Source organism: Pholcus phalangioides, unplaced genomic scaffold (genome assembly GCF_987345545.1).
Source record: "Pholcus phalangioides strain wild (caught in Gottingen) unplaced genomic scaffold, Ppha-v1.0 ptg000003l_1, whole genome shotgun sequence".
NCBI lineage: Eukaryota > Metazoa > Arthropoda > Arachnida > Araneae > Pholcidae > Pholcus > Pholcus phalangioides.
The window spans coordinates 28,630,133-28,655,049 of NW_028301596.1; the positions used below are offsets into that span (position 1 = coordinate 28,630,133).

The 24,917-nt window shown below is 35.5% G+C and overlaps 1 protein-coding gene across 4 annotated transcripts in view; it reads left to right on the forward strand.

Annotated features, from left to right (window-relative positions):
• The window catches only part of LOC149088357 (sorting nexin-13-like), a 360,452-nt gene that overhangs the window by 285,081 nt on the left and 50,454 nt on the right, over positions 1-24,917 (forward strand). For all 4 annotated transcript variants that reach the window (XM_089247374.1, XM_089247371.1, XM_089247378.1 and 1 more), the window contains 2 exons: positions 15,372-15,492; positions 23,022-23,059. In XM_089247374.1, the coding sequence (XP_089103500.1) occupies positions 15,372-15,492; positions 23,022-23,059 (159 nt within the window). The remainder of the gene's footprint in view (positions 1-15,371; positions 15,493-23,021; positions 23,060-24,917) is intronic.

A 24,917-nucleotide genomic window follows, 5' to 3' on the forward strand; every position in this document is an offset into this window, starting at 1 on the left:
GGCCTGCGCCTTTTTCAATTTTTCGAGCCATGTTTCTACCCTAAAATTTTGGTCAGACAGATGAAGTGCAAAAACCTATTGACACGCAGCTTACTATATATTTTCACTCTACTCTTTCAGCTTTGCTCTAAAACACATCCTTAGCAACCTCTTGTGGATCAAGGAACCCCTATTTAAATTAACATAGAAATTTTGCAGGGTTGTATGGTCTCACTTGTTAAAAAGTATGATATTATTTGTCGTCAAGTATATTGTTTTAATATTTCCATTCACAAAATTTGCTCATCAGTAAATATAACACGTTTTTCAAAGAATTAATATTGCTTTTCAGTTAGTAAAGCTTCTAAAAGTTTTTTTTTAATGTCCTTTCTCTCATTTATATAGCCAAGACAAGTTTTTCAACAGTACATGTTTTTATTTGCACTGGTCAAATTTTGAGTGGTATAGGTAGCCATTAAGAAATCGTCTATCTTAATTTCCTCAATTTATTATGTCAAAAACAGTTGTTCTTTCAATAGTATATGAAAATATTATTATAAAGATAATTACTCATAGCAAGATATTTCTCGAGAGAAACCAATATGGTATGGACTAAAAACAATGCCACCTTTCCCCCTTGCTTATTTTGTTTTTGCACATATAAAATGTGTCGCTGAAATTACAATAATTTCAGAGGGAAGTATGTTTCTGTTGAGTTTTATATTGAGAAATATTCAAGTGATTGTACAGTTTACAATTTTTATGAATTTTCTCAACTTAAAATTGAATGTGTATAAATAGGTTATTTTATTCATGGTGCAATATAAATAAGACACTGAAATACAACATTTCTTAATAAACATGTGAATTTATGTAATACAGCCTCTCCGAAACGCTATTATGATTATGATCTGATACAACGTCAAAACTCTGTGGGTGGGATGGTGGTGTTAAATCGGGTTCGACTGTATTTGTTCCACTAGGGTTGTTGATACAAATGAAATCAGTGAAAATTATGATTGTTAAAATTTATGTCATTAAATCATGCATGGAAATATTTCATTTTACATGAAAATAATAATGGAAACTGTTGCTCAAAGTCAAATACAAAGAATTAAAATTACCTTTGTTTGCTCTGGGAGAATTGTTTGGTAACCTTGAAAACCTTTACATTACTTCGTAGCTACCTACAGCCAAGTTCCTGGGAAACAAAATTTTTCGGAGTTAGGAAATTCTCACAAATGTATATACACTAATATATATATAATCTCTCAGCTGTTTACTAACAACATTGTTAAAAAATAAATGCTTGTTAAAAGTTTCACTTCCATAACATCTCAAAATGTTATATTTTAAAGTTCTTAAATATTCGACATGGAAATTTGTTTTCTGTGTTTACCCATACAAACAAAATCAAAAACAATTTTTGGCAAAAAATTAAATTTGAACACACACAGCAAGGCCATAACCCAAATACTGAAGTAGTAATACGTTTCGAACACTAATCTGCTTCCTCTAGTTATAATGTATATACCTCAATAAAAACTGTGCCTGAAATTCCAATTCTATTTTTTAGTCCCATTGTACGAATTTCATTTTTCATATCAACAAAACAATATAATGATTCCTTATTAAATATTCCTCATCTCAGAGCGAGTTACAGAGTGCAATTTTTCAAGAAGTGGCACATGATTTGTTTCTCAAAATTTAACTTCCACTAAGTATTACAATATTGTTCATTTGAACAGTTCAAAATATCAAATGTATATTTTAATCCTTTAGTGCACGAGTTTTACAAAAATTAATATTTAACATTACTGCCAATTTTTACCATGCTTTATTTCAATTTCACCAGTACTCATCACAAAAAAATAATTAAATTTTTTGTCATTTAGGTGCTGTAATTTATTATCTATGAATTGTAGCTTATTAGTTACTTTGTGCATTGAAGGGAGGTTGATCTAAAACACAAATTTTCAATTTCCTTATTTATAGGCGATTATTCATAGCATAGTCATCCAAGCACAATTTTTATTGTGCCAACAATATTCAAATTATTTATTTACACACATGCTCAATTTATTTAGACATAATTTTTCATTGAAAAAAATTAATACGGCAAAAAACATAGAATGTAAAATTTCAATCTGATATTATCGTAATTGCAGATTCATGTTTCATTCGCCATGTAAATATTTTCAATACAACCCAAAATATACATGGGCTATTTGATATTTTTCAGCATTACCAAGTGGGATCCACTGCCCTATTGATTGCGTGACATTATGTCCATTTATATTTTTAAATAACGCATTTACCGAGCAAAAAAATATTAAGAATATTTCTAAACACTCTTCTTATATAGTTCGATAGCAATAAAATAATTCTTATCTCAGTAATGAACATGCTAGCACTTCGTCGTGGCTTCGATCGCCGATGTCAACATCTGGTTTTGCAGGATATAACGATGAATCACTTCAACTTTGATGACATCGAAGATATAATCTAAGTTATGTCTGTCGTTATTATCGTAAAAAATTGTTTAATTCGAAAAAAAACCAGCATATTTCATCACTAAATATCACAGCGAGAACTCACGGCCAGAGATGAAATTTCCTCTTTTCCAAGATGGCCGCCGTGAACTACTTTTCTTGCTGCTTTAGGACTGGTGCTAGGCAGTCCTTAGCAGCGGTCCTAAGTAACTACTAAAAAAAAGTCCTTAGCTTAGAGATAGTACCGAAAAGTTGAACTACTGGCCATCTAAGGACAAATCAGGGCTTAACTACTTTTTTTCGGCTAAGGACCGCAGAGATAGTTCACCCCCAGGGTTCATACAGTCCTTGAAAAATCATTGCAATTTTTAAAAAAAATAACCATTTTCAAGTGCTTATAAGTGCTTGAATTTTTTTTTTTTTTTTTTTTTGTATGTGAATTTTGTCCATAAATTTTTGTTTCCCCTTAACTAAATCCCCCAAACTATTTTCCACTGGGACAAAAATGAGTAGAGCAACAACAATGAATTACGAGACAAAACAGGACATATGGTCACTCATACCTGAAGTATTTATGGGCTCAAAAGAATGGTGCATGAAATCTGGTTGCAAAAACACTGCACTTAAGATATTGCTTCAAAATATTTTAAACTATTGAATGTATATATTAGTAAATGTCTGCTGCATAAAATGTAGGCTGACTGTATTTCCTCTATAAAAATATATTGCAAAAATGCCAAATGTCACCAAAAATAATGCCAAAGGTAAGCAAAGCTGCCAGTTATTGCTAAAATTGCCAGAGGATCACCAAAAGAAGAAAATGAAGCACTATCACATTGAAGAAATATATATTTAAATAAATTCTATGAAAAAAAACTTTAACATGACAAATATGTGAAATGAAAATACAAATTTAAGGTTATAACTATCATGATATAATTTATAGAGTTGGAAAAATAATTTTAATACTTAATTTTGGTAAGAATAAAATTAGAATGACTTAAAACTTTGGGAAATAATGATACATTTTTATGAAAAAGTCAGGATGGGCAAAATTTACATGAAAATATGGGTCATATGGCCACCATACATACTATATGACTAAATGTGTTTTTAATGTGTATTTCTGATTTTTTTTATCATAAGGACATTTCAATAGTGTTTCAAGCATAAAATTATTTTTGCTGAAATGTCCTTGATGAAACTGCATTTTTTTTTTTTTGAGCAAGATCTTAATATTGTCCACAAGCTGAAATCAGAAATATAATTGTTTTAAAAATTATTTATCTTTAATAAATTAGTATTTCAAACTTGAAATTAAAATGAGTAAATGTGGAATATAAATAAAAAATCCAATTTCATTTTTTTTTTTTTTAAATAATAATTTTTTGATATAATGTCCTTGATATAAACAAACCATGATATAAATGTCCTTGAATTTCAAAATTTTGCCTGGAAAAGTGCTTGAATAGTTCTTGAATTTTTTCACTTTCAAAGAGTATGAACCATGTTAATTCATTGGGAGCCAACCCATTCCTCTGTTATTGGTTCATAATGGAAAAATAGATTCATTAAGAAACAAAGCATAGAACTTGCATTGCGGCCAGCTGCTGTATTTATTGCATGTCAATATCATTATTATACTATACGTCATTATTATTATGTCATTATTATACTATATGTCATTATTATACTATATGTCATTATTATACTATATGTCATTATTATACTATATGTCATTATTATACTATATGTCATTATTATACTATACATCATTATTATTATGTCATTATTATACTATACGTCATTATTATTATATTATATATCACTATTATTATACTGTATATCATTATTATTATGATCATTACATTATATTAATATTAAATTGTATATCATTGTAATATTATTGCTCAAGCAGTGAGACATCATGACAAAATAAAAGTGAAACATGGGTTTGTTAATGAACCCTGGTGTTTAGCAATAAGTTACCAAACATAACAGCTGAAGACACACTTTACTGGAAAAAATTACCTTCCTCTCATATCACGTTCTGACAATGTTCAACCTGCTCAATGCTGCAGCGAGACTCTCATGTAAAATCTAACAAGGAAAAGGACATTGTTTCGAGCAAGAGTTTTCTCCCTCTTTTCTCAAAAGAACCAAATCTGCTACTGTGAACAACTCGTTGAAGAAGGATTAGGTACTTTTTGTAAACCTTTTTTTTTTTCTTCAATAAGGCAAAATGTGTTTTTACGATGCAAAAATTCAATACACTCCTAAGCAATGTATTGCTTTTGAATTTCAACAATTTTTAGCAAAAATGATAAAATGCTGAAATATATAAGTAGAAAAAATTGCTCTTCAATTAAAAGTGGGGGATGAGTCATGGGCGGAGATTCGGGAGGCAGGGGTGGGCACACAATTGCGCCGCACTGCGCCAAAACTAATATCTTGTGCCATCCTGCTCCAATAGCGTATTTTCGTATTTTTCTGCGCCAAATAGCGAATTTTGCTTCAGTATGCCCGGAATTTAGGAAAGGACGCCAAAAAAATTTTTGTTCCTGCTTTCTGCGAAACGATTCTTTCCGAGAAGAGCGTGTTTTATTCCACTATATTTAAACTATCGGCCCCTCATCGGGCTTTCCATCGCGAAACCCCGATATTGTCCATGATCGTGGAACTGAAGATGGTTTGCAATGCCTTTCAGCTTTAAAGTGCAAATGCGAGTCAGTTTCCGTTTAAAAGAAAAAAGTCGCCACTGGAAGCAGCAGAAATTACTTTAGTTGATCGTCATTGTGTTAATCCCGATGTTTCGTGAAAAAAATTTTCATTCCGGAAGTAAAAAGCGCATGTCCGCCGAATTATGAATGTTAGTTTAGAAACTTTGCCGAATAACGAGCGTTAAATCTCCCATGTTGCCGATTAACGAGCGTTAAATCGCCAATGTTGCCGAATAACGAGCGTGAAATTGTCTATATCGCCAAATAACGAGTGCCAGATCATGAGCGCTGAGTCGCCAAACATTGTGTTGATTCTTCCTAAAGTCTTTCTCATTTTGCAACAGTTTCTTTCCAAGTATAAAAAATTGAAAACTTATAAAATTTTTTTAGCTCATTTGAAGTTCTGCTGTTCAAGGCAGCAAATAGTGCCCTCAGTAAGCAAAAATCATCCTAACTGTTTAAAGGCCAATGTTCCATAAATGGAACATAGTTTTTATTTACAAAAATATCAGATAAAAATTGATTCAAAAATTTCCGGTTTTTTATCGTATATAGAGGAGAGTTCAAAGTATTCTTTGAAATAAATTTGAAAACTTTAGGTTGATATAAACATTTTTGACAGATTTTGAAATTTGACATTTTTGGGGCATTTTTTCCCCATTTGGATTAAAATTTGCCAAAATTTCAATTTTGAAGTAAATTGAAAATAATTTTGTGTGTTTCTACTACTTAATATATCAATCAAAGTAAATCAATTAGTTTCTTTGTACTGTTGAATGTTGAAGAGCTATGCGCGTTCAAAAATGCATGTTCCATTTATGGAGCATTGGCCTTTCAAGAGAGCAAGATTCTAGGGATATCTAAAGTGAAGTGCGCTGCTTCGATTTTCCCGTTCGAACCCCAGGGTGGTTGTCATCATTTGACATGGTTATAGGGGCTGATTCTGGGTAATATGACACAGAGGAATGTTACAATCTCTGGGGTGGATTGTTTATATTTGGTGAGTACTTTTTTATTCTTGCATTCTTAGAAATGTATATTTTTGCGAATCGCAGACTAATCGAATCGAGTTCTACAATCCTAGATAGTCTTGTTGTGTTCAGCTGAGTGTAACCATATCAAAAATATATCTCACATTAGAAGAAGCTGTAGGATATTTAGAAACTCTTTCAGATTCCGAATTAGAGAATGTAGATATATGCGAATTTTAAGTGCTAATGAAAATGAGCATCATGGATGAAGATGATATTGTTGAAAATGATCTAGCATCAACAGTTACAACCTATGTATATGAAATGCTAGATAATTTTTCAACAACAGGGATTCTGAATTAGAGAATGTAGATATATGCGAATGTTAAGTGCTAATGAAAATGAGCATCATGGATGAAGATGATATTGTTGAAAATGATCTAGCATCAACAGTTACAACTTATGTATATGAAATGCTAGATAATTTTTCAACAACGGGGATGGGGTGTTAGAAAACTCCTAAAACGTGTTCTTCAAAAGATGTAGGGCAGAAAAAAAGGACAAAAACGTAAGTGTAACACTCAAGTTTCAAGAAAAGGCAAAACAGTTTTGAGCAATCCAAAAAAAAAAAACTATTGCATGGGATAAAAAAGTTCTTTTTAGAATCTGATCGAAACCTCGGCTCTGGATTCCATTGGAAAAGATTTGCCATATGACTGTTATAGCACGTTGGATAGTTAATTCATTCAGAGTTGCGAGAAGCGAATCGTATTTCGCATTTGAAATTCTGAAGAGAAGTGACAATGAGCATTCTACGAACGAAGGAGGGGTTAATTATTCATCCAGGTCCACGTTGTCAACTGAAAAAAAAATGTCAGTTCATTCGATTTGTGTCTGTGACTCGAGGAAGGTATGTGGTTTGCCAAAAATGTGTATAAATGCTACCAATATGACAAACGGGTCCATCAAATATATGTTTTCTTTCTTTTATCACTGACATTAGAAAAAATTTTAAATTTTCTGCAATCATTTTTATTGTTTAAAAAAACCAGTATGTGTTACGAATTTGAATTTGTAGTAGAAAATAAAAAATTTCGTGTGATAACTGGTATGCCAGAAATAAATAATCGTGAGAATATAAGCGATATACCACTTTCTCCGCTTTCACCTCTCCCCAAGTGCCAATGTTCTATTTATGGAACATCGCGAAAAACAAAGAAAAAAATTTTTTTCTTCAAATTTCAAAGTTGATCTATGTATAGGCATGCAAAAGGACTCTGAATTCCAAATTTAAAAATAATAAGTGACTTTGTTCATAGTTCGGCCTTTAAACGGTCAAATAGACGAGCGCAAAAATTTTTATGACAGCCGCTCTTTCAAACAAGGTGCCAAAAGCCTAAAACACCAAAAACAAAAATCAAGCTGACGTAAAGATGTTTGATAACAAAAGACAGTGCGGTTGTTTTATTTTGAAAAGGATTGAGGGTTAACAAAAATATTCTTGTTAATTTCACTGCTCCAATTTATAAATATCTGCTTAGAATCCCATATTTTGCTGCTCCAAAATTGCTCCGAATCCTGAATTTACTGCTCCAAATCTGGAATTTTGCTGCTGCAAAAGTGACTTTGTCACTTCCCACCCCTTTGGGCAAAGGTGAAGTCGACTGATCTAATGTATATATCAATTGACATCATCTTGCCCCCTCCCGCCAAACTTCCAAGTCTATCTCCGCCTATGGGATGAATTTACATCAAAAAAGGGAAAAAAGATTACAGGAATGAAAATTTAGATTTAATTATAATTTCCCAAACTTTGGTCCATCACCCGCTTTTTCAATTTTTTTTTACTAATCATCCCCCTTCCTCTGGCGAACCCATAAGAAATCTCCTTAGCTTCTACTTCGGAAATACTGGATTAAATGAAGGAAATAACTTATTGGAATCATTGAAAATTCAGAGATAGAAGAAATTAGTAATTTTGGGACAACCATTAAGACATCTATGCCTTTATATATTAGAAATTTATTTCTGCCAGTCCACACACACAATTTAATAAATAATTTTAACTTAGTCTATCATTTCACTAGAAGTTTCTTCAATATAATTCAACTGTTGAATAACACAGAAACATGGGTTAAATTATTTCAAGGTAAATTCATTTATTTTTTTTAACAAATTATGCAAACATAATATACACTGCTGGCCACCCAAATTGCAACACCAAGAAAGACAAGAGATATCGCAACAATATTTATTTTGTAGATAACATGTTGACCAAGCATCAAATGATTAAATTTGTAGACTTCTGTGAAGTGTGGTTCCTGCCAAAATCAGTAGCCAGAGTAGCCGCCATTGTTGGAGATCACCGCTGCCACACGCCTCAGCATTGATTCAAAGAGACTTTGGATGTGTTCTTGGGGTACAGCAGACCAAGCAGCTTCCACGCGTTGCCAAAGTTGATCTGGTGTGGCAGCTGGGGATGTAATCTGGGTCAATCGGTGAGCAACAATGGACCACATGTTTTCTGTCGGCGAAAGATCTGGAGAGCGAGCTGGCCAGGGAAGCAATTCAATCTGGCGATTGACAAAGAACCTTTGGACAATGCGTGCCACGTGTGGTCGCGCATTATCCTGTTGAAATATGGCTGTGGGCAAGCCCTGAAGGTAAGGAAGGACAACTGGCTCCAACACCTCGGAGATGTAGCGCTGGCGAAGTACCGGCAATGCGTACTAGAGGAGTGCAAGAGTGATATCCAATACCGCCCCATACCATAATACCCGGTGCAGGACCAGTGTGGCGGTGCATAACGCAGCTGTTCAGCATCCTCTCTCCACGGTGTCTCCAGACTCGAATCCGACCATCGTGGTGTTGCAGACAGAAGCGTGACTCGTCAGTAAAGACAATTTCATTCCATTGTGCCGTCCACATCCTTCTTTCATCGCACCATTGGCAGCGGAGACGTCTGTGGTTCTGCGTCAAGGGTAGACGAAGCAATGGACGTCTTGCGGACAGACCACTCTGCTGTAAACGGCGTCAAATGGTACGCGCAGACACTGGATGATGCGGTACAGACTGAATGTGCTGTGCTATGGTTCGTGATGTGGCTGAGCGATCCGTCACAGCCATACGCACAATACTCCTGTCATCACGTGAAGTGGTGCACTGAGGTGGATGCGATCGAACACGTCGGTCCGTCGTACCCTCCTGCATCCAACGATCACATATCCGCATTACAGTTGTTTGGTTTCGCCCAACACGACTACCGATTTCCCTGAAAGATAATCCTCAATCTCGGTAGGCCACTATCCTTCCTCCGTCGAACTCGGATACTTGATCAAAAGATGATCGCTGTTTTCTACGAGGCATAATTGATTTTTTTTTTGAAAAAACCACAAGAAAAACATAATTGCCGTACTTCAAATCGTCGAAATCTCCAAGCCTTAAATAGCGCTTTGAAGTGGCGCCACAGGCACGCGTGATGTGGGTCTGCGCTGAAATTCTAATCATTTGCATATCTCACCTCCGCTAATGCATGTTGTAAATTTCATATTATTTGCATGCTTCCTTCAGGGTGTTGCATTTACGGTGGCCAGCAGTGTACATAACTCATGGAAGTACACCTTTACAACTATCATATTCATAACAACACATTTGTTTTGATACAATGTATTCAACAACTGAGCTGCTGCACGAGGATTTAACCTTCAAATTTTGAATTATAGAAAAATTTAGATAAAGGAATTTCATTTGACTATATACTGTAAATAAGTTACTGCTTTGAACATAAACGATAATATCTAGTCCTTTTCCCCTAGCTGTGTAACCTAATAGCAATTCATTTGAAAAAAGTGAAATAAAATAGATATATACTGTATTTAAAATCAACACTTCGGATGAGCCACAAAAGCCCAAAAACTGTAAATGAAAATTAAAACAATTATGGCAAAAAAATAGTGCATGCATGAATATTGAATATCCATAACTACTCATCTGAGACCCTCGTAATAGGGCACTAATGAACTAATCTTTGCTTGCTTGAAAGTTCTTAATAAATGTATAAAAGTGTAACTATATTTCTCAACAAATATTCATGAAACAATACACTTAGATTCCTTTTAACATTTTGTATGTAGTAGTGGCGAGCCAACCAAGTTTTCTCTCCCCCACCCACTCCAAAATGAACAAATAAGAAATGATGAGCAAAAGAACAAGAGCAATCTTTTCTTAAGCATATGAAGACTACTACTACTAGTCAGACACAAGAGTATTCCAGAGCTATCCGCATTTCTTAAAATAGTTAAATATAGATCTAATAATTAAAAGTTTGTGTGTTTGACTAGACATACCCTTTTTTTCAGGGACTGCCCCAAGAGCAGAGGTATATTTACGGTTTTGCCATGTGTGGGCTGTACAAATTTTGCAGCTTTTGCCCATTTTTTTTGACTATCCATCCCTTGAATTTGAATCTGCTTGGCCCTCACGCCTGTAAATACGTTAGTGTCTTTTTAGCCACTCACATGCCTGCATACTCTCGGTCGCTCGCATGTTTGCACATTTTCTGGTTAATTCTTTTGGCCGCCTATTGACTTGGTTCTTTGTCCTCTAGACACTCTCATACCCAAAGTCACTCTTTCGATCATTCAGATGCTCACACACTATTTAGGTCATTCATTGTAAATCCACCACTGCCTAAGGGTGAGCTTATAGTGGAGCAAAGAAGTATGAGAAATAAGAATTGCAACTTGGAAGGAAAAACTGCATAGGGTTGGAGGAAGGGATGTCCACCCATAGCAAAAGAGGATATAGAAAATCACTGGAGGGGTTCTGAAATGTAAGGGTGTGATGATGATCTGTCTGCAGAAGAGGGAAAGAAAAAAAAATGAAGAAATGAACTAATCAGCAGATCTAGGTGAAAACAAACGTGTGTTCAACTCCCACACCTCTGTGATTCGCCTTTTTTTTCCCTCATCTTGCTTCTCGAATTTGTGCATTGTAGATCAAAACAATACAATTGTTTTTGTTGCTAGTCTCTATTATGCACTCTTGTACTCAGATCTAGCAATAATTCCAGGGTAGAAATCTACAGTGTTCATGGATGTTTGGATAATATGCAAAGCAAGAGCAGCTAACATAAGGGTGGGACAAAAGTGATTCAATCAAATACTGAATATTTGCCTAATGTTTTGGCCGAATATAAATTTTCTTAAAATTCATCATAATTACAAAAAATAAATTTTTGTCTTTGATTGAAAATCAAATTATTTGTAATTTCAAATGATTGATATGGAATTTAAATTATGCAATTTATTATTTAAATAAATATTAAAAAACTGGTAATTGAAAGATTTTTTAATATTCATGCCTCGTGAAAATAGGACATATATAGAGTTTGCTTTTTAAAATTCATAGAGTGCCGCTTGCATCAAAAATAATCTTGATTGTGGCATGGCTTGGAAAAAGGTTGGCCACCTTTATTCTGAATAAATGTATAAAAGCATCACTATATTATGATAAATATTCTTGGTACAAACACACATTAATTCTTTTTAACTATATTCTTTTTAAAATATATTTGCATATATTGTCCAACCAAGTTTTCTTTTTTGCCCCTGAAAACTAAACAAATACAAAATGATGAGCAAGATAAATATGAGCTTTTCTTAAGCACATGGGAGAGACTGACATTTCCATTAATAGTATAGTTTCTATTTTCCATGATACTGCATGTTAATCCATTCATTATATGCATAAATATAGTGAACCTCACTACAACAGTACTTGATATAACAACAAATCCCTCTACAGCAATATTTTTTCAAGTCTTGTTTTTGGAAATGTCTTATTCACAAAAATACTTCTATTTGACATTTCATAACGAGTTGTATTATTGAGTTAATTCATTGTAATAACCAGTGTGGGATCTTTTCAATTATTTTGAAATGTTAAAATGTGTGTGCTAGCAATTTTTAAGTTGTGGCGCTGTGGCAGCCCATGAGCATGAGCAATAAAGCAAAATTTGAGCTTTCAAAATTTTACCATCAAATTTCACACATCAAACGAAATTTAAACAATAATTGACCAATTCACCAATGAAAAACATGTTCAGATAAAACCCCACTTGCCTTTAGAATCTTTATAATTTTCCTCATACATAGTATCCTGTATATTCTGCGCTGTTTGATGTGTATGGATGTACCAGTGTGAACAATACAGTTACATCTAATTTGAAGCAGGGGTGGGAAGTGACTTAGTCCATTTCGGAGCAGCTTTGGAGCAGCAAAATTTAGAATTCGGAGCAGCAAATTCAGGATTTGGAGCAGTTTTGGAGCAGCAAAATATGGGATTTGGAGCAGATATTTATAAATTGGAGCAGTGAAATTAACAAGAATATTTTCGTTAACCCTCAACCCTTTTCGAAATAAAACTGCAGCATGTCTTTTGTTATCAAACATCTTTTCATCAGCTTGATTTTTGTTTTTGGTGTTTTAGGCTTTTGACACCTTGTTTGAAAGAGCGGCTGTCATAAAATTTTTTGCACCTGTCTATTTAGGATGATTTTTGCTTACTTATGACACTATTTGCTGCCTTGAACAGCAGCACTTCAAATGAGCTAAAAAAATTTTACAAGTTTTCAATTTTTTTATCTGGCGAGATTGGCGATCTGACACTCGCTATTTGGCGAGGTTGGCGCTTTAACGCTCGTTATTCGGCAACATTGGCGATTTAACGCTCGTTATTCGGCAAAGTTTCTAAACTAACATTCGTAATTCGGCGGTCATGTGCTTTTTACTCCCGGAATGAAATTTTTTTTTCACGAAACATCGGGATTTAACACAATGACAGTCGACTACAGTAATTTCTGCTGCTTCCAGTGACGACTTTTTTTTTTAAACGGAAACACTCGAATTTGCACTTTAAAGCTGAAAGGCATTGCAAACCATCTTCAGTTCCACGATCACCGACAATATCGGGGTTTCGCGATGGAAAGCCCGATCAGGGGCCGATAGTTTAAGTATAGTGGAATAAAACACGCTCTTCTCGTAAAGAAACGTTTCGTGGCTAGCAGGAACAAAAATTTTTTGGCGCCCTTTCCGAAATTCCGGGCATACTGAAGCAAAATTCGCTATTTGGCGCAGAAAAATGCGAAAATACGCTATTGGAGCAGGATGGCGCAAGATATTAGTTTTGGCGGAGTGCGGCGCAATTGGCGCAGAGTTCCCACCCCTGTTGAAGATATAATAAAAATTTGCGCACAACCTTTTTTTTGTTTTTCATAATTCAAAACAATGTCAGACAAGTTCATATTGCTTGAAATTTACAAATGAATATACACAGTATATGGTACATATTTTTAAGTAATACATTCATAAGGTACTGATCTGTAACGACTGCCAATTTTCTTTTTAAAAGAAACCCCATCTTTCGAGGATGATTCTTTTTTCGAAAAGATTCTACCCGAGATTCAATCAACCTTTTATCGGCTGAATTCAGATTTATAGATTGATTTTTATTATTTTTCCTTCTATTTCCTTTCCTGATCAATCAGTTTAAAAATACCAATCAAAAAATTCATGAAAAAAAAAATTTCCTGCATGTTTTCTGGACCCACCCAAGTCCATAGAAAGAGCATTAGAAAACAAGGGAAAAAAATTACATTTTATTCTTCCTCAAAAATGGGTAATTTTAAAAAATCAAATTTATGGCATATGTATGAAATTTTTGTTTTCTAAATTAAGTTTGGAATTTCATATCTTCAGGGTAAAAAAATCAAGTGCTTTCATGAACAAAAAAAATTTTTTTTCTAATTATTGAAACTGATGTTCCCAATTAGGAACATTGGAACTAAAAAGGTTAGTATTGAATTTTGTTAGCAACACAAATTAATGATCACTAACAAACACAATTTACCTTTTGTAAAATAAATTAAGGTACAGAAATATAAAAAAAATTTATTATACATCTATTATGTTGATTTTTAATTCCACTAAATTTGATTTTTAATGAGGATGCAATTTGAGCCAATTACTCTCTACAAGCAATAAGTCGCCAAATCAGCAAAACTCTGAAAAGAAATCAAGCACGATTCTTGAGCATATTTTGAATTAATTTGAATTCACTTTGATGTGTTACTTAAAAATAATAAAATATAAGCATATTTGTAATTTAAACATGTTATTTTCCCCTCAATAATTTTTTTATAAGTGTTTCTCCCATAAAATAAGTTATGATTCTTTCAATAAAACAGTGATAGGTCGCTGCCATGTAGCAATAATTTGCCAAACTTGGAACAGAAAATGTGAGAGATCAGAAATGTTTCAGGATTAATTCATAATTAATTCAAGATTCAACTAGTTCTGTTAGTTAGAAATCATCTAGTTATGCATCATTTTTCCTAAATCATACGGAATATAAAAAGAAAATGATTTTATATTTTAAAATCACGTAACTCTTATGCCTAAACACAAAATTATGGCGCCAAATGTCATCTGCTTTCATTTAGTTCTTATTCTTATTTAAAAACATTACCACAAATATGATTTTGAAAAAATTTAATGCACAAAATAATTAAACTTCACTTCTCATGGGCAAGCCCCGTTATTCGGTGAAAACTTGGCGCTAAGGCAGTTCATGATCAATTTCTCGCAGAGATGTATATTGCACTGCAAATCTTCTTTTTATCTGAATTTAAACTTTCCGGAGCCGAACAACAAGGCATTTTCACAGTTATTTCGAAAAAAATGACTCTAAACACTCTAATAATAATGAAAAGGGAATAATTTGTAGAAAGCCTACGGTAGGATAACAGTGGTCATTGCTACAGTAAGGTACAAAATAGTGCGTAAGGCCTCCCTATATAGTGGCTATAGGTTTACCAAAAGCAGCTCTGGGGTGTGGTACCCTGGATTTGTTTACCGGTACAATACCTGCAAATAATCACTTCCATACAGCATAGTTACATTACAGTCAAACCTCGTTGTAAAGAACTTCAAGGGATGAAAAATTTTGTTCACAGAATTAAGAGGTTTTTATAAGCTGAGTTTGACCATATATGTGTGAAAAATTAAATGGACCCAAAAGTTGTTTTTCTTTCATACTCAAATGTTATAATTTATCGTTGTTTGTTGCATTTAAAATATATTTCAATATTGTGTGCTGATTCAATCATATTAATTTCAACACCATCGATTAGTTTAATAATTTCATTTTAGGTTTACGAAACCATGCAAGAGGAGCCTTATTATCCTTCATTCAAAAAGAGCCAAAATTATATCAAACTTCTAGCCGAACTAGATTTATTGAAAGAAGTCAATGTTAGAACTGAAGAAGAGAGTATGTTTCTTTTCTTTTTTTCCTGAAACTTTAATGCAACAAATTATTCTACGGTCTACTCCAACAACTTTTCGTTATTCTTCTGTGCATAGTTTTAAGATTATTTATTGATAAAACATAACTGTTGTATCAAATATGCTTATTTTATAATACTTTTCTGTATAATGTCTCTCACAAGCACTCAAAATGGCAAAGTATGAAACAATTTAGCAGGGCAACATGAATTTATTTTACAGGGCAGCTATGTACACGTATTCACAAGCAGTGATTTGAAACATTACCTACAAATAAGAACTTGTCTTCAGAATAAAATTCTACAAGCTGCTAGTTCCGCAGAGGTGGCACCACTATATAGGTGAAAATCAACCTTCCAGAAAAATCTTGACGATTCTGGCGCTATCTTTTATACTTCTATTGGTGATTTGATATTTCTAAATCATCATTGTGCCAAGCCTGCCAAATTTGTTGTAAATTTGGCAAGATTTAGAGAGAATAATCATTAATGATTGTTTAGGGGCACAGGCCAAAAATGACAATCTATGTATAAAATTTATTTTCTGTATGTATTTATGTTCTCTACACAAATCTACAATTTTAGATCTATTGTTTGCCAAGTTTTGCATATACAGTTGCCCCCGTATCACAGGGGTTCCTTTTTTTGGGTGACGGCGAATATAGAAATCTGCGAATAACCAAAACCATAGGCTTTTTTTTGCATATCTCATTTATTTAACATCCTCAGAAAGAACAGGGTGATGCAGAGGTAGAAGTTAATGTAAAAGGGTGTAGCGATTGTTGGCGATGTTTTCTAAAAGAACATTGTGATTTATGTTTGCTGTTTCTTCTTCATATCATGAAGTATGTTGACAAGGCTTCCTCTACCAATTTTTCCACATGTGAAGAACGTAAAATAGAGGGATGTATATCCTGAAAATAATCTATTGCTGATTTGAGCTTGCGAAGTCCTTCCGCTATGTTACTTGTGGTGAGCTTGTCTTCTACTTCTTTATCGTGATCTTCTTCATCTGGTACTACTTCAGTTTCAGGACCAGTCAGCTGCATTATAATTCCTCTTTGGTCAATCCAGTATCAAAAGAACTTTGAATAGCATGTATTCAATTTCAAGGTACCTCCTGACTTCCGGAACGAAACACCGTTTTGACCAATTCAGGAAAAGTGTTTTCATAGTCCAAGCCTTTTTATTGTTCGTCCAAAATACTGGGAGCTTTGGCTTATCCTTCTCTTCAATGCTTACGAATTCACAGATTTGAAAATGATGGTTGGCTTTATCATGTACCATACACATTTGCGCAAACACCATAGTAAGTCTATTTCTACTTGCCTTAAAACCAGGAGCTCGCTTTTTTTCCCTCTTGCTTAACTTCTTTGCAGCGTTTTCTTGCAAAATAGTGCAGTTTCGTCAGCGTTAACCACCTGCTGATGTGCATAAACCTTCTCTTCAATAATTTTCTACAAAGTCTTTGAAAATTTTCTAGCTGCCTCCTGGTTGGCAGAAGCTTGATCGCCAGTGATTTTTACATTGCATGATTCAAATCGTTTCTTAAACCTATGAAACAATCTTTACTTGCATAAAATTCTGATGAAATAGAATTTCACCAGCCTTTTCCTTATAGAAGAGTAAAATTTTTTGTCTTTTCGGTTATAATATTACAATTGTAATACCTTTTTGTATTAGACTTGTACCCACAAAAAAAACATTTTCTGTAAAAGAAATGCGTGGATCCTGTAGGCGCTGCAAAGTTTGGATTGACACGGGTGCAGCTACAGCCACGGCTGAACGAATTTCAGATTCCTTTTTCTTGATGTATCTCACCGTAGATTTGTTGATTCCATAATGGCGGGCCACAGCAGGTATTGACTTACTTTCGCCAAGCATAGTTTTCATCAATGTATCCAATTTTTCATGTCAAGTTTTCACTTTGCCATCCCAAACAAGCACAACTCAAATTTTGTAAACAAAACATGTGAATGACGATTGCTGAGAGTTGTCAAAAAAAAATTCCCAATAAAGGGAAAAAAACCGCGCAGTTTAATTAGCTCTCGTGTGCTGAAAATGACCATGGTGCGACAAAAATTATCAATGACATGCGCAGAAAGCGATACCATATTTTTAAAGAAAAACTTTTCCATCTCCTGCGAAATTTTGTTTTATGGACTGAAACCATTCTTCCCCTTCCCTGACCCTTCATATGTCTTCACAATGGTTTTGTCACTTTTAGTGCTAGCATTATGTATTATTCTTATTATTTAGAAATAAGCAATAGTTTATTTATCTTCATGTTTTGTCACGTTTTCAAACCTCCCAGTAATTAAAGAAAACCCGGGCAGTGCCAGGTGTTATTGCTAGTACATGATGAATAAGGACTATTTGCATAAATTTCATGATAATACATACAGACCATGGGCAGGGATATGGGGGGGGGGCATGGGAGGGCATTGCCCCCAGTGTCAAAAGTGGAGTTGACTGATATAATTTATATATGTAATATATGAATTTACATAATCTTGCCCCCCCCCCCCAGACTTCCAAGTCTATCTCCACCTATGATACAGACACATGACCCCCGGGGAAGACCATCTTAGTATACTCACTTTGGCTGTACATATACTACAATTGGAATGACACAGAGAAGATTGGCATGCAGGAACATTTAATGAAATCTTATTTAAAAAATTCAAAATTCCTCTGAATTGTTATTACAATTTGGTTTGTTTTGCTCATCCCTATAATGTCAATATTTTTTGATATTTTAAATCAGCATAAAAGTTTAAAAACTTAAGATACAAAGCTCATATGCCAAGTGTAAGGTTCAGGAGAAAAGAGGTTGGAAAAAGGCAGAGGAGAAAACAGGAGTCGCGAGAGAGAGAAAGGAGAACGATTTGAGACATTCGAAAAAGGGGGATAGTGTGAAAGTTTGTACCAAAGAGACAGGACAGTTTCATTGGATAATAAATTAAATAAATTGTTTTCTTATTTTGGGAGTCTAGAATCCAGTTATTTCATCCTGAAATCGTAGTGGAGGTACAGCCGAGGACGTACGACCGATAAGAAGTTGGGGAAAGTTTACTGGCGCAGTCGACAGGATAGGGTCGTGGCTTCAAGATTGTGAGCTGATTTCGAAGAAGAGTGTCCCAGCGACGGTGGAACCACCCAGTTCGTATAGAAGGTTAGCAGCAGCGTCGAGCACACACTCTGTTTTTTTTTTTCTGTGAAGTCAATCCGATAACCGGTGCTGAGAGGGGCAATCCTGCCTAGGGAAGAGAAGGAAGTGTTGTGCAGCGGTATCGAGACGATACATAAAGATGGCGTATTTGGCAAAAGGGAACAAGGAGGATCTGGAGACCATGGCCGCCAACTTGGGGGTAGAAGTCCGACCGGAGTTCAACTTAATGCAACTAGTGAGTACCATACAGGAAAGTGAACTGTACAACGAAGCGACATGCAGAGAGATGCTGAAAACAATCATAGGCAATAGTAAAGAGAAGAGCTGGAGGAGTGCCGTAGAGAAAAGGAGATGGAACATGAACTCGAAAGACTGAGGATCGAGATAGGAGACAGAAGAGAGGAGAATAATCAATCTGGCCGCAACAGAACCCCCAGTCGGGATTTCCAGAACATGATGCAAAAGTTCAGGATGGAAGAAGACATAAGTCTGTACCTGGTGCTGTTCGAGCGACAAGCTCGTCGCGTGGCCCTGGCACGGGAAGATTGGTTAGCTGAGCTCTTGGGACTTCTTCCCTACGAGATGAACCAGTTAATTGCCTGCGAGCCAGAAGAGCAAGTGCAGGACTATAATCAAGTTAAAGAATTATTATTGCGGAGATTCAAACTCGCCCCAGAGAAGTTCCGACAGATGTTTTCTTCGCTCTACAAGAATCAAGAGGGCACCTGGAGAGACTTCTACCGCGAACTGTGTACCTATTTCGATGGATGGACGGCGGCTTTGGAGGTCACGACATTTGAGTAACTAAGAGATTTAATCATCACCGATCAAATGAAAAAACGAGTCCCAGCAGATTTTAAAGAATACTATCTGGACGAATGGTGCGATATGGTGTCTCCAAGTAAGCTATCAGAGAGACTAGATAGGTTCGATGATGTAAAGAGGACTCTGAAGACACCTCTCCCTAGTGAGAGCACGAGGAACACGAAACCGGTTCATCAAAGTCCGAGGTGGAAAGCCAGCGGAAACCAGACACTTCAGGGTGAGTTCTTCCCACCTAAGGTGACGATGGGTTCGAATACCAGAGAGAGAGAGCCGCATTCACTTACTATGCGTGTGGGGCAGAAGGCCTTATAGCAAGGTTTTGTCCTGCAAGAGGTTAGCAGGAGCCATTGATCTGGCCCAGGCGAACTCTGTCCAGACAGAAGAGGGGGACACAATTGATGAAACCACAGTCCTAACAGCACATATCACGGTGCCGGCAGCTGGTGTTGGTGCGGACATTGACACACCGCAGACCGTGAGTTTGAAATGTGGTCAGAAGACAATAAGAGGCATAGTCGATTCCGGGACCCAGATCTCAGTCGTTAGATTAGATTTGGTTGAGATCGATGACAGTGAAGGTGACAGGAGAATAAGGATCAAGTCTGCATTTGGCAAAAGTGAGATAGCCCCTCTGAAAATATGTATGATGAAGATCAGCGACGGCAAACATGGGTATGTGCCGATTACTTGCGCAGTATCGAGTCGCTTGATAAATGAAATGTTAATATGTCCGACTGCATACGATGCACTCTTGGGAAATGTACTAGTTCTAAGTCCGATCAATGAGCCAAGCCGTAAGGACGGTGTGTGTACTTCATCTGCTGATTCCAGTGCCGATGGCAAACAAAAGGCCAACAACAGCAATAACAATGAATTTTGCATACCTAATGAAGAACTTGAAGAGAGAATCATATCCCAAGGCGAGAGCTACTTCACCGAATTCAGCATCATGAAGAACAACTTTCTGCTGAAACAAATCCGGAGAAACAAGGAGGGCTACATCAGCCTGAGGTTGGTCTGATCTTTCAGGAAGGTCAAGACCTTGACCAAGGACTGGAGGGTCGTCCGGTACTGTCTTAGGAACTCGAACAAACTCCAAGTCAACGGAGGAGGCACTAAAGTGCGCCGGATTGTGCCTGTACCGTCTTTCGAGACCAGATATGCTAAAATGATCCTGGTCTGCAACATGGCGTCCAAGGAAATGACACCCGAGTCAGTGTCACAGTTTATATCAGAACACAGAGAAGTCGTCGACGTGACAGTCGTCAATCAAGGATCTAAGATACCGGATGTCTGTACGAGGCGCTGTCTCTACGTCAACGAGAACATGGTGAAGAAGACGTTCACCCTCTTCAAGTGCAAGACCAATCAGGACGCGTCCGCATCCGAGGGCAAGGCCTCGCTGCTCAAGAAGATGAACTCGAAATGATACGACGATGGTCATGCTGTCAACAGGAGGAGATCGGCACCAAACCGGTTCCCGGCTAGGCAGGAGACGTCCAAGCAATCGAACTGGCGATTGTTTTCGTGTCTATTTGCCAAAGGAATCAACAGAGCTACGAACCGGCAGTCGAAGACCGAGAAAACCAGAACCCAACCGGCTAAATCTTCAATTGCCAACAACGGTGTGCTTAGGAATCGGGGCAGGGAAAGGTCATCCTTCTCTTATGCCGGTGGTGACCACCACCCCATGGACTCTTGGATGAACAACCGTTATTTGCCATTCAAGGGTGGTATGGCTGCCGCCGTCAAAGTAGCTGCTGCTGCACGATACAACGCTCGCCTACCGGGTAGCGTCATGCGTTGGCCTGGGGACCCGAAAGGGTGATATGCAAGGTAATGCCAACACCCTGTCACGGTAGCCGTGAGAACCCGAGTTACGCTCTTGAAGCATCATCATCATTTAAAAATGATGGATGTGCTTTTCGATGATGGGACGTGTAAGGTTCAGGAGAAAAGAGGTTGGGAAAAGGCAGAGGAGAAAACAGGAGTCGCGAGAGAGAGAAACGAGAACGATTTGAGACATTCGAAAAATTGGGATAGTGTGAAAGTTTGTACCGAAGGAGACAGGACAGTTTCGTTGGAGGTGTTGGATAATAAATTAAATAAATTGTTGTTTTCTTCTTTCGGGAGTCTAGAATCCAGTTATTTCGTCCTGAAATCGTAGTGGAGGTACAGCCGAGGACCTACGACCGATAAGAAGTCGGGGGAAAGTTTACTCCAAGTTTTAAACTGATGATATGAATTGATAGCACAGGAAGTCTGAAACATAACACCAAGTATTTCATTTCAAATCTACTGTACTTCCTTTCAAACTTTTTTTTCTTGGTGTGGTTAATACGTCCTGGAAAAAAAATGTTTTGTATTTATTTGTTAACTGTTCTGCTTATTAATAATGGGTTATTATTATGTTAAGGTGTTGGCTGTTTAAAAAAACAAATTGAATTGTTGAGATTCATTTATTTATCATAAAATCACTTTTTTATACCAAAGTCTGAAAAGGCAACCTCTAATAGGCAAATAATAAATTTAAAAATACACTAACATTTGTGTCATATGAGTGTCGTTTTCAAAGAGTACTGTGCACAACGGAAAACAAGATCAGAATGAGTGAGTGTCTGTGGGGTCAGTTTTTTTCCATCAGTTTGGTATTCTATTCGTCTTTATTATTATATTTTTAACTTGGGCACACATCAAATATCGTTCAGGTGTTTTTTTAAATGAAATTGTGGTAGGACAATGGAACGGGTGTTTATTATGTGCCATTTACTAATTGTTCTTAAAAAGCCTCTGCATTGGTACCCCCAAATTAATCTAAAAGAAATGGATATATCAAACTTTTTGGATCTCCTGTGTCTTGAAAAAATTTTAATTTGTGGTCCAGCAATGTAAATTTTATTCTAAAGCAATGTAAAGCTATCATTTGGACTTACAAAGCTCATGATTTTTAAGCAAACACAAAAGGTATGTTAAAAATTAAGAGTTCTATAAAGTCTACAACAACTTTACATTGCTGGAATAAAGACTACAAATATGATTTTTTCATGTCTAATGTGATTCAAAAAGTTTAATTTTTTTTAATTACTCTCTGGAGGTGCCTATATAAAGAGCAATTAGTTAATGACACAAAATCAATGCCTTCTATTACATTGCCTATCACAATTTAATTTTGAAAAAAAACCTAAACACAATATTTTATAGGCAAGTTAATTGTATGACATCAAAAAAGAATAATACAATACTGAACTAGAGCAAATGATTCTTACCTCGCAGACACTCACTCATTCTGATAAAGTTTTTAATTTCGTACAAAACCTCTTCATTTTTCTCCTTGGAAACAGAACCAGTCAAGTGCCAAAAAATGTGTCAGTGCATTTTTAAATTTATTATTTGCCTATGGCAGTGTCTTTTCGGTCTTCACTAGTCTCAGACAAAGTTATTGATTCTGCATTTTTTTAAAGCTCACGAGTTATCGTGAAAGTTTTGAATTTGACTGATTTCATCAAATTTTCCTTTCAGATTTATTATACAATAGTCCGAAACAGAGCAACAAATTTGTAAGTAAATTTTGCATTTCACACTTACTATAAATTGAAATATCTAGATTGGGGTGGAAAACAGCTGATCCGTGGGCTTCATACGGCCTGTGAAGTGATTTTGTGCTGCCCTGACAAGGTAAAATTGCCATGTATTAAATTGAATTTGTAACCATTATTTGAGTTATCGGTGCCAGCAACAGATTTCCTGATTAACAAAACTGCTTCCAAACTACTTATTTCTAGCAATGAAAGTAATTTAATAATTAATTTAAATAATTGTGCAGTTTACAGCAGTAATGGCACCACTTGTGCAGCCCAAGATGCTGCAGCTGACTATTATGTTGACCCACGAACAGAAAGAAGTTGGCCACCGCTGATCTAGATGAAAGCTTCTGAATGTATAAAATTATTGGGGCTATACAAGATTAAACTAATATATTGTACTTCAAAAAATGTCAGATAAACTGCAATTTTTGTTGCTTCCCTAGTAGCACACTGATACTGAACGATGCAGATATTTTGATACCGTTCGACGTCATTACTGATATCATTTGATGTATAAATGGCATACATTTGTCGACGTAGATAAAGTTGGATTATTTCAAAAGAAACTAATTATTGTACTAAATATTCTCCTTCGAAATGAAATGCTGTAAAAATGAGAGTAAAACTATTTGAGAGAAAAAAAAAGAAGATATTTTGGCGTTTATTGAGTGTGAAAACATTTTTACTATATCGTTTGATATCGTACATGTAAAAATTTCTGATTTGTCTCCAACGTTCGATATTCATTCAACGTTCCAACGTCAGAGCAGTATGAGTATGATATCGTTGTGCTACTGGGGTCTAAGTCATGGGTGGCCAACCTTTTTCAAAACAGTACCCTTTAAGCGGCACCTCTTATTTAAGCATTGACAAGCATAGGTATTTTGTAAAGTTGATTTCTCAATAGAACTTTTTTCCCTATAGCCTTTGGTTTTCACCTGCTGAAAATCAGAAGAAAGCCTACTTCATTTAATATGACATTTTATGGGGAGGTTTAGCAATTTCTGCTGTGCCACTCAAAGTGTTAAGATCATACATGATGTGCTTCTATTCTTACAATTTTTATAGGAAGACCCATATACCTCATTTTACAGGCATTTTTGAAAATTTTAATATCCAATGTTCAGATTATTGGTTTCTATTATAGAAAAAAAAATTTTTTTGTTCATGAAAGCACTTAATTTTTTTGCCTGAAGGTTTGAGATTACAAGAAAGTCCAATGGGAAAACAAAAATTTCATTCATTTTGGCACTTATGCCATAAATGCAATTTTTTAAAATCAGTTTAAGGACAAATAACATTTTATTTTTTCATTTTTTCTACTGACGGGAGAATCTAGAAAACAGATTTTTTTTTTCCATGAATGCTTCAGTTCCTTCTAAAGTAAAAGATCAGAAATGGAAATGAAAAGAAAATATACTTATTTATTTTCGTAAAATGCATTGTAACAAAAGCGATACTCATTCACATTTCAGGCACAACTTTAATAGCAAAATAATGTATCCAACCAACTGATAAGAAAAAGGGAATTTGCACATTTATGCTTCTAGCATGTTGGGGGACAATATAACTTTGACATTAGAAACATGGCAATTTTATTTTGTTAATTTTGTCTAAAACTCTTTTTGTACTGCTTATGACTGCCTCTAAGGCAGGACGTATGCAGGGTTCGCACATCCTTACAAACTCCTTAAAAACTCCTTACTTTTCATTTCCCTCTGGAAGGGCCCTTATAACTCCTTACTTTTTGCAGCCACGCCTGAAAAAGTCTTTTTTTTTTTTCTCTCTGAAGGGATGATCTTTTTTAGAATAGGCGTTCCCCACGGTGATG